A 14,803-nucleotide genomic window follows, 5' to 3' on the forward strand; every position below is an offset into this window, starting at 1 on the left:
TTTTTTTTTTTTTTTTTTTTTTTTTTTTTTTTTTTTTTTTTCGCATCGGCGATCACACCGCTCCCGGCCGACGGCGCCCCCCAGGGTTTGCCCGGCGTAACCCAGGAGGAGGCTGACATGAAAGGACCCCTTTTTACGTCCTACGCCTTTTCCCGCCAGTTCGGATGATCCGGCGGGAAGGTTGTTTACTGACTCCATTCCGGCTCACCGTCTTGATCCATATGGCCTCGTGTTCCCAACAGGACGTCCTACGGCGAGGCCACAGACGGGTTTTTTCCTGGTAGATTGGGGGAGCCGGTCTCCACAGTCCGCACCCATCTCCAGAGCAGGGTTCACTGAGCGGAAAGTCCCTCCGTGCCCTCTGGAGCCGAGCCTGATGGAGGCTCCATGGGAGTAAGATGTTCGAGGTGGACCAGCGTCCCGTGCCTCCCGTTAGCATAACCGAGACGGTGACATCGCTCTCCAACTGAGCTCATCAGCATGTGTTCCACGGCCGCAGCGAACAACACGTTACGCTGTTGGCGTACACGTTCAGAGGCGAGAAGAGACGGTGGCCCTCTCTCGTAGCAGCTGCTTGCTAACGACGCTGCCGGCCCCTGCAGTACGCTCAGCCTACAGGGCAGCTGACGTCATCACCAACCGGTGCGCCTCTTCGCGGTCTGCCGTCCCACAGCGCAGCCGGAGAACGAGGTCCAGAGGTTCTTTCCTGGCTCGCCACTCCACCTTCCTCTCAGGAGAGACGCAGGAGTTTTGCTGGTGATCCTCCTTTCATCAGCGAGAGATCATTTCAAGCTGCTCCACGGCTGCTCTACGCCCCCCCAGCTCTGCTACGCCAGCCCCTCCCGTCAGACGTCCCCGGCATCCGGAAGTTCATTTTTTTTCCCGGACTTCGCCAACAGGGGGCCCTCCAGGACAACAAACAGAGCTCAACGAAGGTAAACAGGTGTCGTTTTTGGCTGGAGGTGTGTTGATGACACTGCGAATAACATCATTTTATGATGAAGTGTCCTTTAGCCAGACTGTCAGCATGGTTATCTGACAAGCGGCTCCATCACCCACACTCATCACGAATGAGCCTTTTAAGGTTGTTTTTCATTCACTGTCAGCGATGCCGATGCGCGCCCCCGCGGCAGGAAGGCGCGCACGCAGCTCTCAACAACCGCCGTTCACGTCAACGTTCACGTGAGATCACGGTACGAGCTCAGCAACGTATTTCGCTTATCGGCAGAAACGACACAAGTTTTGTCATTGCAGTGATGTCAAACGCGCGCTCCCGCGGCGTTAGCAGTTTCACAGCGGCTCTGCCCCCTTTTATCCTCGAAGAAGGTTTTCTGAAATAATATTGCAGCTCGTGGAATCATTCTAAGCTCACGTGATTCGCAGCAAACAATGAACGTGTTCTGCAGACCGAGCCAGTGGTAACCCAGTGCCAACGCGCGCCCCGCAGCAATCCTGGTGTAAGCGTCGCATGAGGACGCACACACACAACCCTTCAGGGCGTGTCAGCTCATATGTGAACCTGCTCCCGAGTGTTACACGGTGCAGCTGCACACAGCATAAACAAAGCTGTTTTTTCCCGCAGCAATACACAACGTCTTGCGCTCTCACTCAGCGCGCTCCAGTTCACATCAGCATGTATGCGAGTTTCACAGCATAATGCGTGCTCGTTTTATAACTTATAAACGGGTGGCAATGAACGCGCGTTTCCCAGAGGGATGGGCGAACCGTTTTCATCCCGGACTCACGCTGCAGTTCAGCTAAAACCCCGGTGTGGGGAACCCTGTGACGTTTTTTCTGTCATTTATGAACAGATCTCGTCCCCTCTAGCAGAAGCTCTGGAAATTCTGTTTTAAATGTAATTTCTAGAGCCTCAGATGGAGAGGAAACACCAGTTCTCTCTTATCACTTCCTGATCCAAACGAACTGGAAAGATGAGATTTATTTGAGATTGTTAATTTTCTGAGCTGTGAGAACAACACTCCATTTTAATTATGCATTATCTGGACACCTGTGGCTGCTGAGCAGCTTGTTCAGACAGGTGGCAGCAGTGCAATTCACGTGAATGGTTGAGTGATATCAGCTGTTTTCTGTCAGCAGACCTACGTCACACACATTTAACAAGCTGTGGGGGCTCTGTGCTCCACACAGCAGCTGTTTTAAATGTTTTTTGGAGTGTCGCACGGGATCCTTGAATGTGACTCAACACTGACCTTGAGCTGCAGAATCATCAGGGGTTTTGATTTTCAGACAACAAGCGTCTGTCGCATACATACTAACAGGAAATGTATGCATTTTTTCAACCCATGTGCCACATTGTGAGACAGATACTGTGTGGGCACATCCAATCCGCTCTCCATTTGGAGTGGGTACATCGCATGTATCCCACCCAGAGCTAAGGCTCAGACACGGTAGAATCCTGCCAACGTCTGCTGATGTGTGGCAACACGAGAGAACGCTCAATGTCAATTATATTATCGCAGAACCATAGGACGATCCACCGCTGGGTGGACATGCCTACTCACAGCCTGTGGTCGTAATGCCTTTCACCTTCTCTCTTCCCCCGGTATCACGGGTTTTTCCGAACCAAGTTCAGGAGGAAGGACTGGCAGCCCCTCTGTTCCAAGTGCATGAACGCATCATGGTTCCCAGGCCTTACGACTTTTGTTATCAGGGCACTCGTGAACCTGCCGTTGGAGGGAGGACGCTTCTCCCCAGGCGGTGAGAAACGATCAGGAATTAATCAGAATAGGCCAGCACCTATGTTTTTTGAACGTTGTGCGGTTCTTTTGGGAGGATGGATCTCTCAAGATGTAGTGCGTACGACTCAGGAGTCACGTGCTGCACCCACCACAGCGCTGTTCACACCAAGTGGTCTGTTTGATCAACGCTGCTGTATAGAAAGGCGTAGAGGCCACCTCATGTCCATTGGACGACATGCTGTCCTTCTGCAGCAGGCAAGGGACAAAAATCTGGTGTCCAGCACGACTATTGTATGCTGCCACCGTGTTTTCTTCCTGTCTCAAAGTTGTCGTAGACAGAACAACTTCTATCATCCTCTGATGGAGCAATTTGTCTCAGATTGATATAGCGGCTGTGGGCCTGTTGTGACACGGGAAACGCTCAGTGTCAATTACGCGCTTCTCTGAGCCCATGAGACGAACCACCTCTGGGGGTGGATGCGTTTGTTCACAGTCCATGGCCCAAAACGCTTCTGTATGCGTTTCTCTCCACCCCCTCCTATCTTACGGTTCTTGAACCGAGCTCAGGAGGAGGGATTGATAGTTCTCCTGGTGGCCCCGTGCGCGTGGGTGCACCATAGTTCCAGTCCTGAAACGTCTGCTGTCGGAGTGCCGTGGGAACTGCCATGGAGGGAGGATGCTCTCCTTCAAGCAGGAGGAGCGATCAGGAGTTACCCAGAAATAGGCCAGCACCTGTGGTCTGGCCGTTGAACAAATCCTCTTACAGAGGACGGGTTGCCCACAGGATGTAATGCGCACAATTCAGGCTTCACGTGTTGCATCTACCACAGCGATGTACACATCAAAGTGGACAGCTTTTTCAGTGCTGACGTACAGAGAAGGATGTAGAGGCCTCCTCATGTTCTTTAGGTGGCATGCTGTTCTTTCTGCAGCAGCTGATGGATAGATATCTGCATCCAGCACGTTTAAAACATACGCTGCAGCCATCTCTTCCTGACATGAAGGTTTCTGAGACAGAACAGGTTTTATCATCCTCTGATAAAACGTTTTCTAAAGGTGTACAGAGACGCAGGTCTGTCCCACACCCAATTGTTTCCAGTGGGATTTAATACTGGTCCTGCAGGTCATGATCAAAGCTTCATTTGAGCCTTTGGATCAGGTTCCACTTAAATTCTTGTCTCTTTAAACAGCACTGCTGCTGGTTTTAACACCAGCTAAGAGAGTGTGTTTTTATCTGCCTTCTTTGTCGCTCCGTCATATCTCAGAATCCAGGCTGACGGTAGTTAAGCTGATTTAAGACCAATCCAGCTTTTATGCCTAAAATCATCACAAGCTCTTTTAAATCAAGAGCGATATCGTTGGAGGGGTCCCCCCCCCCCCTCACAGATCAGAAGAAGAAGCATCTCTTCATCTTCTCTGTCCGGTGCGGGCGTTGACGTGTTACATAGCGCGCACAGCTGCAATGCGTTTCAAACTCAACAATTGTTTGTGCATTATAGAGATGCATCTGCAGGTCGCCCGTTATCCATCCAGCGCTTGTCACACTGGCTGTGTGAGGCCTTTTCTGAAGCCTACAGAGCATCAGATTTAGGGCCTCCTGTCAACCTCAAAGCACACTCCACCAGGGGTATCGCATCTTCGACTGCTCTGCATTATGGTATGTCAATGCAGGACGTTTGAAATGCGGCTGCATGGTCATCACCCTGCTCATTTATTCGCTTTTACCTACGTGATGTAACGGCTCGTTCCATGACACATTCTGTCCTTAGTGCTCTAACAGAATGAATATTGTTGTTCTCATGGAACTCGGTTTAAGCTCACTTCTGTCTGCATGCATTACAGTGTGAGATGTTGTTATCAGTCACAGTCGTGTCTGTGATTTTGGTTTTATTGTCACTAATCAGTTCATGACTATTGTTACCAATCAGTTCATTTGATCAATAATCAATTCATGGACATTAATCTGTTTATACTGTTCAACCATGAACCAGTTGGTTCATGCCCCCCCCCCCCCTTTTCAACTTCTTCTTCCCGTTGAAAGTTTTTCCGGGGCATTCATGCTTTGTCAGAACGCATAGTTACTCAACATGCGTCTGTGCATGGCACATAATTACGCGATGCGTAGTTATGCACATGGGGAGCTGAGTGACAAGACGTTTTTTGGGCAAGCTTCCGCTTCTTACTGTGTTCGAATGGACCCAGTGAGGCGAGGACCACATCGGCTTCGCCCTTTACCCACTAAAGCGAAGGCCTTAAAGGGCGAAGCTTATATGACATAGAACGTTGGTTACGTACTGTAACCCCAGATTCTATGAATATAAGCGTAGCCCTTTAAGCGTCGGGCCTCACTGGCTCCTAAATGGCTGAAGAAAAAAGCTATTTTGGGAGCCGATTTCCCGCTCTTAACGTAATTTATACGGACCGGGTGGGGCCCACACAGCAGGTGGGCGTGGACTAATTTTTTCAGTGCTTATGCTCTGCATAACGGGATAAACCCACTAAAGCGAAGGCCTTAAAGGGCTACGCTTATATTCATAGAATCTGGGGTTACAGTACGTAACCAACGTTTCATTTTGCAGCTTTAATGGAAGCTGTACAACAATTCTGTAACTGGTGAATTTGCAACCAATGGATGTCCAAACCAGTCTGTCTTGCTGTTGCCCAAAGCTGATCCCTCCTGTGCAAGAGGTCAGCTAACTCAGAGATAAACCAGGGAATATTCCAGCCCTTTACTCTGAACTGGCGAAGTAGAGCGTATTTATTTACAAAATGGATAAAACTATTATGAAAATGGTTCCAAGCAAGGTTCATATCATCAATTAATGATATGTGATACCAGTCAAAGTGGAACAGATCCCAAAGAAAGGCTTGCTCACAAAAATGCTTCAAATTCTGTTTTAGAATCATTCTAGGTTAAAAACAAGGCATTCTTGTATTTCTAACAGCAGCAATTACACAATGGTCGCTTAGATCATTTGCAAGAACTCCAAACCCAGTGTATTTATATATGTTTGTGATGATAAGATCCAAGAGAGATTATTTGGCAGGGCACTTTGGATTAGATCTAGTGGGACTATCAATGATCTGACTGAGGTTTGAGGATTAACAAAATTCTATAAAGATCTCAGACACAGGAAAGAGCCAATCTAAATTAAAATCACCTACCAAAGCCATTTCATTGGGATGTAAATTAGATAAGAGCTGAATTAAAGACAATAGGTTTTCAGATGTGGTAGTAAGGAGTCTATAGTAGCCAGCAACAGATAACAATTGACCAGCAGACAGTCCAATGTTTAGGGCCAAGATTTAAAATTGTTTAGGAGCTGATTTTGTAAATACTAGTTGTGTTACCAAGCTAAATCTGACATATATGGCTCACCTCCTCCTCTTCTGGGATGATCTGAACGATAAATATTGAAACCTTTAATTGAAACATGTTTGTCCAGAATAGATTTAGTTAGCCAAGACTCAGAAATAACAAAATCAGCACCTGTAGAAGAAGCCCAAATCCTTTCCATATCTATTTTATGAAGGAGGTTACGAACATTTATATGCACAATGTGTAAACCTGACATGTTTTTAAGATCTGTTGGAGTACTACATGAGGTGAGAGGACCAGGATTGGGTTGAATACCAGCCAGCAATAAAAACATCACAATCAGACATTTTCGAGAGTTCTTTGTGGCAGTAGTATAGTTGTTGGAGTTTATATTGTAGTCCTTGGTCCTCATAAACATATTATGATGAGATGTGTTCATGAAGAAGTGGTTATGATTATGTGCTTACCTGAGTCCTCCAGAGCTCATCTTTCTCCTTGAAAACCCTCCAGTGTGTGTCGCTCATCATGGCAATCAGCAGATTGAGCATCAGGACGTAGAGAACCATAGAGTAGGCGACATGCAAAACGTTGACAATGGGGTTTAACTCGGTGGTCGGATCCACTGGCAGGTTGACCATGCCCACGCTGATCTCAAACTGAGAGAAGAGAGTGTTGGGAAAGGAGTCGTACAGAGGATTCTGCTTTGGATCCTGGGTCATGTACACCATCCAAAGGGCTTGGAAGAATAAAACAAAACCAGTAAAGATTGCGATAAAACCCTAATATGTCAAGTATGGTGTCGACTTGCTGTATTTTTGAGAACATACTCACAGGTGGAAAATCCCATGAGCAAAATGATAGACATAAACATGAATTTTATCACATCTCCAAATACAATCTAGGAGGAAATTGGACAAAAATACAGAAAACACAAGCAGATGAGCTTCAGAAACATATCAGTGGTTTTGATAAGGAATCAAACTCAAAAACCTGCAAGAAACTTTTACCAACCTTCTGTATCGTGATGACGTAAGGCCCAAGCAGTTCAAAGCCGCGAGCGAAAAACATGATATTGCACCAGCCGAACACCAGACTCAGTAACATGATTTCAGCCTCGGCCTGCACCCCGCAGATTCTGAACACGCACAGCAGCACCACCAAGGACGCATGGCAGATGCTGGACCAAACAGCAGCAGCAGGATTAGACAACACAGCGACAATATGATGCTGCTATTCAACGACTCGTGTTTTAACTCACAGGATGATGTGGAAAGGTCCTCCGAGGGCCGTCTGACCAAAGTAGCGCTTTGCTCCTACTCTCAGTATATCAGGGATCTGTTGGAGGTAGGGAAGATATTTTAGTGCTGTAACATCAAAAACACAAAGATACAGTAGAAGATGATTCACACTCTGACCTCCAGCACCAGGGAGATAATGGCTCCCAGGACACTTATGATCTCTCCCACCAGCCGCAGACTGTCCCCATAAGTCACATAACTCTCCTGAAGTGAGAGAAATGAAACACTGTGAGCCGAAATATCACAAGTTTTTTCAAATTATATTGAGTTGACTGTAATGTTTAGACATGTTGAGTGGGATGGAAAAATATGGTTTTTGAGAATAGTTTCATAAGTGGGAGGATAAACTGAACTTGTTGTTTACACCTTTTGATTTTATTTTATTTTATTTTTTGCCTCATTTTTAAGACATGCCAAATTCTAAGAATGGAGGAAAACAAGTTGAAGTTCCTTTTCTGAGAAAACTGAGTAAAGCAATTTAGGGTGTTTTCACACCTGATGGTCTGGTAGTCTCGGTTAATTTGGGGACCGATATTCAGAACATTTGTTTACATTTCAGCTGGTGCGGTTTGCATTCAAACTGCACTGAGTCATTCGAGCCAACCTGTTCCCCCCCTCGCCTGTGGTGACGCTGCAACAAAAACTAAAATGGACTGTACTTACATAGCGCCTTTCTATCTTATGAAGATACTCAAAGCGCTTTACAACACAATCTGTGCCTCATTTACCCATTCATACAGCACGCTACTAGATTTCTACAAAGCTAATTGAACAAATCATTCTAAAGAGACTAATCAGTGCTTTAGATCACATTTATACACCCATGGGACAAACATCCTAGGCAACGAGGGGTTCAGTGTCTTGCCCAGAGACACTTCGGCATGTGACTGCTGGTGGATTCGAACCCCCAACTCTTGCATTGGAGGACGACTGCTCTAACCACTTGGCCACAGCCACTGAAGGAAAGGACACAAAAATCTCTGAAGAAGACACTTCTTCTTCTTCTTCTGGAAATAAAACCAAAAACGGAGTGGTGTCAAATTTTAGCGGTTTTAGGATTTCTGTTTTGTCATTTTTCAGCAATGGACTCAGCATGAGCAGAAGATGAGGCAGAAGACCATGGAGAATAGTGCTTTTCACACAAGGTGGCTGACGGCTCTGTATGAGGTATGAGAAATGTGCATTTGTTTGCCCTGCGCTGTAGTCCACTTCCTGCTTTTGGAGCGGCCTCCGGTCTGCTTACGGTCACACTGCATTCAAACCACGCTAGAGTTCACTTCAACCGAACTGAGACCTAGGTTTTTAGGCAGACCAGAGTTCATTTTTTTGGTCCATATCAGATTTCGATTGCGCATTCACACCTTCCCAAACAAACCGGACTTTCTAGGCAAACTGACTAGAGTTTGATTAAAGTGGACTAAATAGGGCTGGTGTGAATGCGCCCTTAAAGCCTTGGCTTTCCCGAAAGAGCTCTTCGGGGAAATTTATCAGCTGGTTTTGTTCTGTTTTACCTGGTGAGTCGTGCATAAAAATGACCATCATCATTACAAAACTCAGCGTGAGGAGTAAATAAAAAATACAGAAGTCTGGACAAGTCAGACATGTTTTAGCAACAGCTTTTGTGGCTCAATGAAAAGAAAAATTAAACGTTTAGCAGCAATCCGGAAAGACAACAAGGTGAATAATTTTACAAGAAGAAAACCTTCTGGGTGTTAGGAAGCAAACATCTCACGCCTGAACTCACTTAAAAACCAAAACAATTTTTCCTTCACTGTGCTTTTAATCTGTCATCAAAGGTTTTTAGATGGACCCTAAAATATTAGTATCTGTATGAAGTTTGGGGAATTTCACAGAAATATTTTATGTACCATAAAAATCTGTAGAAATCTCCCAAACAAGAATTAACAGATTCTGGATGAAACATGCTGTGATGTTCATTCCCCCAGCAGAGGTCCAGACCAACACATTACATGATGCTGACTCACACCTTTGTGTTACTTTAGAGTAACACAAATCTTTAGATGTTTGCAACCATATATTTAGGGCATGAACAAATGAAAACCTGTGAAGAACATCTTAAAGTTTTGCTCCACTGATTGATTTAAAGCTGAATCCCACATAAACCCTGTTGTGGTTCAGTTGTGAAGGAAGTCTTGAGGTTGTGAATACTTTAACAGAGGCATCAAATTGAAATATTCTACAGGGGGCAAATGTTGTAAAACTTCAGTTTTTCACCCAAATCACTGCATCTCATGCCTTGCCTCTTTTGAAACCTAAATAAAAACGTATTTATAAGAACATGCAATAAATTACTTGAGATCCGGTCACAACTTTAACCCACTTTGAATGTTTTCTGGACCATGATGGTTTTATCGGTGTCTGTCACTGTGAAGTTCCTGTCCTTTATGGGGCGATACACACAACACAGGGTGAAGGTCCCGATGTACAGGAGGTAAAGTAACAGCAGGAACCTGAAGCAAGAACAAATCCACTTTAAACTGTGGTCCGGTTATCTACAAGAGAGGAGTTTACCTTAAACCATAAAACCAAAAAGAAATAAAAATTACCTGAAATAATATTTTCCATACAGGTTCCACTTGAGATTCACCAGCTGCCTCACAGGAGTCACCTCCAGAAGACTCCTCGCCTTCAAAATGTATTTTTAATTCCCGGTTATCATCAGATCAACATCTTTATGTCTAATAAAGTTAGTTTGTTGTTTTCTACCTCTTTATTTGGGCTGCTCACGATAACCTCCAGCACTGACATGTTGTCAGCCCAGGAGTCAATCTCAGTCAGGTCAAACAGGTGAGAGGTCAAAGGTCCCAGACTCCACTGGACCACACGCCTTTTATTAACCAGGTGCTGGAAGGCCTGGAGGAGAGAGGGGGAATCAGGGCGCGCTCAAAAAGATTAGCGAAATAATCCCCCACATTGCGGTTCCTCCCAAGCCCTGAACTCACCACGATGTTCCCCTCTTTGGCAGCCAGTTTAAAAGGTGTGAGGCCTCGGTAGTTGGGCACCATGTCGAGGGGCAACGGCTGGTCCAGCTCCAGATCGCGAGTCATTATCAGGTCCATGACCTGGCATGAAATGGTCTTGTTGGGCTGCAGAACCAAAATGTGAAGCAACGTGTTTCCTGGAAGACAAAAAAGCAGGACAGTTACTCGTAAACAACAGACAAAAATAGAAATGAACAAGGACTTGTTTTTGTTTAAAAGCTTCTCCTTTCAACGTGTTCTCTGAGATGCAAAAGAAAGCTCTGGGCAAAATGTTTCACTGAATTATTTTTGTAAAGCAGTTTTGTTTTTGTTGGTAAAAAAAAAAATAAAAACAGGAAAAAAATGCAACTAAACTAACATACTGCAACATTCTTGTTTTCATGGTTGTTCATGACGAGTCCTTGTATCTTTGGTGATTTTGTACCTAAAAATTTCTCTAAATGTCATTTAAAGGTCAATTTACTAAACAAACCTCAAATTATTTGTATTTTTCACCTAAATGGATTTATAAAATTTAATTCTTAGACATTCTTTAACTGTTTAATATTTTGTAATTTACAGAATTTATTGGCTCAGATTGTATCAAATTTACAACTGAATTTAAATTGACTCTAAAAATTGGATTTAATCTAATCTAACAGTTTTAATTTTTATTTCATCTATTTGGATTTGAATTAGATCTGAAATGACTTTTCTTGTGAATAGGAATTGTATTATATATACAAAAATGGTTAAATCATTTCATCTGGACCTGTGTCTTTAAGTGAAGAAACGGTTCACCCGCCATCCAGAGGACTTAGTCAGTCTGCAGCATGTCATCCAGATCCGTCCATAGGTAGCCTTCATTGCTATGTTTCAAGCCAAACTCCTGTTGGAATCTCAGAAGCAGGCTTTTAACATATGCAAACAGAGCACACCCATCTGAAACCATCAATCACCATTAACAGCAATCAAGTGTTTTAGGCTAGGTGGTCAACTTGCTACTCACAGAAACAGCTTGTGGACAACCAAGGCCAAAAGCCTGCATCTGAGATTCCAACAGGAGGTTGGCTTGAAACACAGCAATGAAGGCGACCTATGGGACAGATTTGGTTGACTGGCCGCAGACTGACGAAGTCCTCTGGATGGCGAATGAAACGTTTCTTCACTTAAAGAAACAGGTCCAGATGACATGATTGAACCATTTTTGTTTTTAGCTACCTGGACGATTGAGCTTACAAAACATTTTTTGTATTATACTGTATATATATTCTGGCATATCCTGATCACCCATTCCATGGTGAGTTCAAGTTGTTTCCATATAGACGTAGGTATCAGCTGCCCAGATGTTGGATGAACAGACTGAAAAACTCATTCATCCCTGTAGCGGTCAGGCTTCTTAATGAACAATGACGATTTCTACTGTTATTTTAATGTCTCAATGTCTTGTCTGGTAGAATCAGAATCAGCTTTTTTGTCATTGCACTGAAGCACAATGAAATTAAATTTAGTACAGCCTGTAGTATGGACGTTTTGTGTGCCTACGGACTGTGAAACAAATTACCCTTTGGGGATAATAAAGATTCTTAAATTTGAGCTTGAACTATAAACACACTGAACTGATATAAAGACAATTTATTTAATTATTGAGGGTACGTTTTACACAATTCTACAGATAAACAAATTCCAGAAATCTAAATTATTTTGTGCAGACCATGTGGGTCTGTGTGTAGTTGCTGTTTTGCCTTGTTTTAAATATGACTTAGTTCTCTCCAACTCATGATCTGGGTTTCCCAACCTCGATAATCTTGGACTCTGGTGCTGGCTCCTGCATCGATTAACATGTTGATGATCTCCTCGTTCCCAGCACTAACAGCAAAGGACAGAATGTGCTCACCTGTTGAGCCAAACAGAAAAAAACATCTGTTTTTGTAGCTTTACATAAAATACACACCATAACATTTCATCCAGTTAACTGTTTTATCCAAAGCAGCTTCACTTTTCTTGTATAACATCTGAGCTGCTGATAATCTGTGCATCTGCTCCAGTTTGTTGTGGCGTCCTGCTGACTCACCGCAGTACATAAGGCCTCCTATCCTCTTCCTGAAATACAGGCCGGTGACTCGAGGCGTGGCGGCGTCACCTCCACGTCTAATCAGCTGATGAACCAGGTTGATGTTCTGATTCACCACAGCAATGTGGAGAGGAGTGATACCTGAGGTGGAGACAGATAGAGTTGTAGACATTTCTCAAACAGATGCTCCAAGGACTTATTCTGGAGGAAACCTCTAAACAAGTTGATTGATTATTCATTGTTATAAAAAATGTTTACTGCCTCCTGCTACTTGTCTTGTTTTTTTGTGAAAGCCTTTTTGATGCAGGCTGGTCCTAAACATGTCTAACTATTATTAGACATTGTTCCATTAATTTGACCTGATTCATATGAACTAAAATTAAAGTAACAGTTAATTTTAACTAACAACTCATTGAATAAGCCCTCTAAACAAAGCTAACATGTAAAGTAATCCTAACTCAAAATCTGTTATTTTTAGCTGCTTGTGGAGTGACTCAGGAACAATTCAAACAAACTTTCTTCAGACAACCTCTAAACTCAGAAACAAGCAAATTATATTATTCTACTTTTATATCCTAAGAGCAGAGATTTTAAATAGCTTATTACTTATCAATGTTTATATTTTATAATTTATACTTTTGTTGGATGTAACTGGGACCCTGTGTAGACAATTTCGTTTCACCACATGCAATGCGAAGGATGATAAAGAAACCTTGACCATGACCTATTAATTGTTTGAACAGTAAATATCTTACCTGTTGCTGAAAACTCTTTAAGGGCCTCAGTTTGGAGAAATAGAGCTTTTTTTTTTTTTACCTGATTGATGAGCTAACGGCTAACCCCAACAGCAAATTCAAGAAAGGACAGTGAATTGATGCATTCTTAGAACAACTCCAATTAAAAAAAGTCATAGAAGTTTGTGTGAAAGCATTTTAATCTTTATTTTGTGATTACATTTCCAGTTTAATATGTACAAGCACAACTGCTAAAGCTAGTGTCTGCAGCAGCTAGCTTCTGGTGCAGTCTGGGGCATTTCTGGCTGAAAAATCACAACATTTCTGCTGGAACGACCAAAGAATGTGAAGCTGATGGAGCTGTACAGGTTTCTAAAATGGCTTTCACACAAACTACTGATTAAAAATGTTTGGAGAGGTCTTGGCCTCGCTCGGACAAGACGTGAGCTTGTCAGTTTTGTCGCAGTTCAACTCTGTTTCTCCAAACAAAAGTCGTTCTAAAGATATTAAATTGTCATAAGCCCGAAAAACAAAACATCTAAACTATAATTTTAATCTTCAAACTCAGTTATATAATAAAGTTTATGTGTTTGCAGTGAAACAAAAACTGCAGCTACGGCTCAACTGGGCTTGACAGGTGATTGGTACCAGAACCAAATCTGTCAGAGTGTGGTTTTATCTTCAGTTGAATGTAAAGTTTGGAGGTTAAACTGAACGTCAGAGGCAGTTTGTAATAACCTTACCATCATGCTCAGTTGAAACACACCCTGTTGAACCCAACGGCTAAAAACAGTTCATGTCAGCTTTTGTTTTCTCTCCTTCCAGGGAAGAACAGAATATGAGGAGATCGTTGTATATCTGTTTAAACTGACCTGACCCAATGGAAATGAAGCATCTTTAACAGTAAACAATAAGATTCCAATATTTAAGATGTGTCTGCTTCTATAGGTTTTGGTGTTTCTGGGTGAGAACCTTGGAAAAGCTCAGAGGTCATAGGCTCGTTGATGAGTTCAGGCGCTCCGTCCATCAGAGCCACAGCGGCGTCCAAGTTGTCGTTCATCACAGCGACATGAAGAGCTGTTTCTCCGAGGGTTCCTGAGTGAGAGCGTTAACATTAAAGATCACCCACTGTAATGATAAAATGAGACTTTGAGTTTGTGTTACCTCTTTCAAAGATGTTGGTGGACGAACAGCTGAGAAGTTTCTTGATGCAGCCAGGACTGTTGTTCTTAGCCGCGTAGAAGAGAGGAATGTCATTTATGCTGTTGACCAAACGGACAGAGACTCAATGTACAACTTTGAGTCTGATCTCACAGTGTAAAGCAGCCAACAGCAATACAAATTCCATTACTTTTTTGTGTAGAAGAAGAACGTCTCGTCCAACAACTCGTTCCATCCTTTCTTGTTCTGGAGGCGAAACTTCAGCTGGCTCCACCAGTGGTTGAGTTCGCTCGGAGCAGATCTGGCCAGAGACGGTGCCATTCACTTGAAATTCACCTGGAAAAACTACAGAAAGGGTTATGATTATTTTCAATAATAATAATAATTAAAAAAAAACAGCCATAAGAAAAATAATTGACGAAGGTCTAAACTTTAAAGTTTGTCTGTCATACCCTCAAATAATAAAAGTACTGCTTCTCTCCTCCAACTTTTTAGTTATAACCCTTGAAGTGGACACCAGGTTTAGGATGCTCCTGA

The 14,803-nt window shown here is 43.4% G+C and overlaps 1 protein-coding gene across 1 annotated transcript in view; it reads right to left on the bottom strand.

The window, feature by feature from the left end:
- Window positions 1–14,803, bottom strand: part of LOC119409325 (transient receptor potential cation channel subfamily V member 5) — a 20,596-nt gene extending 5,793 nt beyond the window's left edge. Inside the window, exons 1-15 of the mRNA XM_037676201.1 lie at window positions 14,719–14,803; window positions 14,457–14,611; window positions 14,270–14,367; window positions 14,078–14,200; window positions 12,372–12,512; window positions 12,096–12,194; window positions 10,280–10,455; window positions 10,044–10,190; window positions 9,884–9,963; window positions 9,658–9,787; window positions 7,434–7,520; window positions 7,277–7,353; window positions 7,030–7,195; window positions 6,850–6,916; window positions 6,486–6,754 (exon numbers count right to left, since the gene is read on the bottom strand). Of these exons, the coding sequence (XP_037532129.1) occupies window positions 6,486–6,754; window positions 6,850–6,916; window positions 7,030–7,195; window positions 7,277–7,353; window positions 7,434–7,520; window positions 9,658–9,787; window positions 9,884–9,963; window positions 10,044–10,190; window positions 10,280–10,455; window positions 12,096–12,194; window positions 12,372–12,512; window positions 14,078–14,200; window positions 14,270–14,367; window positions 14,457–14,587 (1,791 nt within the window). The 5' untranslated portion in view covers window positions 14,588–14,611; window positions 14,719–14,803. The remainder of the gene's footprint in view (window positions 1–6,485; window positions 6,755–6,849; window positions 6,917–7,029; window positions 7,196–7,276; window positions 7,354–7,433; window positions 7,521–9,657; window positions 9,788–9,883; window positions 9,964–10,043; window positions 10,191–10,279; window positions 10,456–12,095; window positions 12,195–12,371; window positions 12,513–14,077; window positions 14,201–14,269; window positions 14,368–14,456; window positions 14,612–14,718) is intronic.

This window comes from Nematolebias whitei, chromosome 5 (genome assembly GCF_014905685.2).
Source record: "Nematolebias whitei isolate Nwh7 chromosome 5, NemWhi1, whole genome shotgun sequence".
NCBI lineage: Eukaryota > Metazoa > Chordata > Actinopteri > Cyprinodontiformes > Rivulidae > Nematolebias > Nematolebias whitei.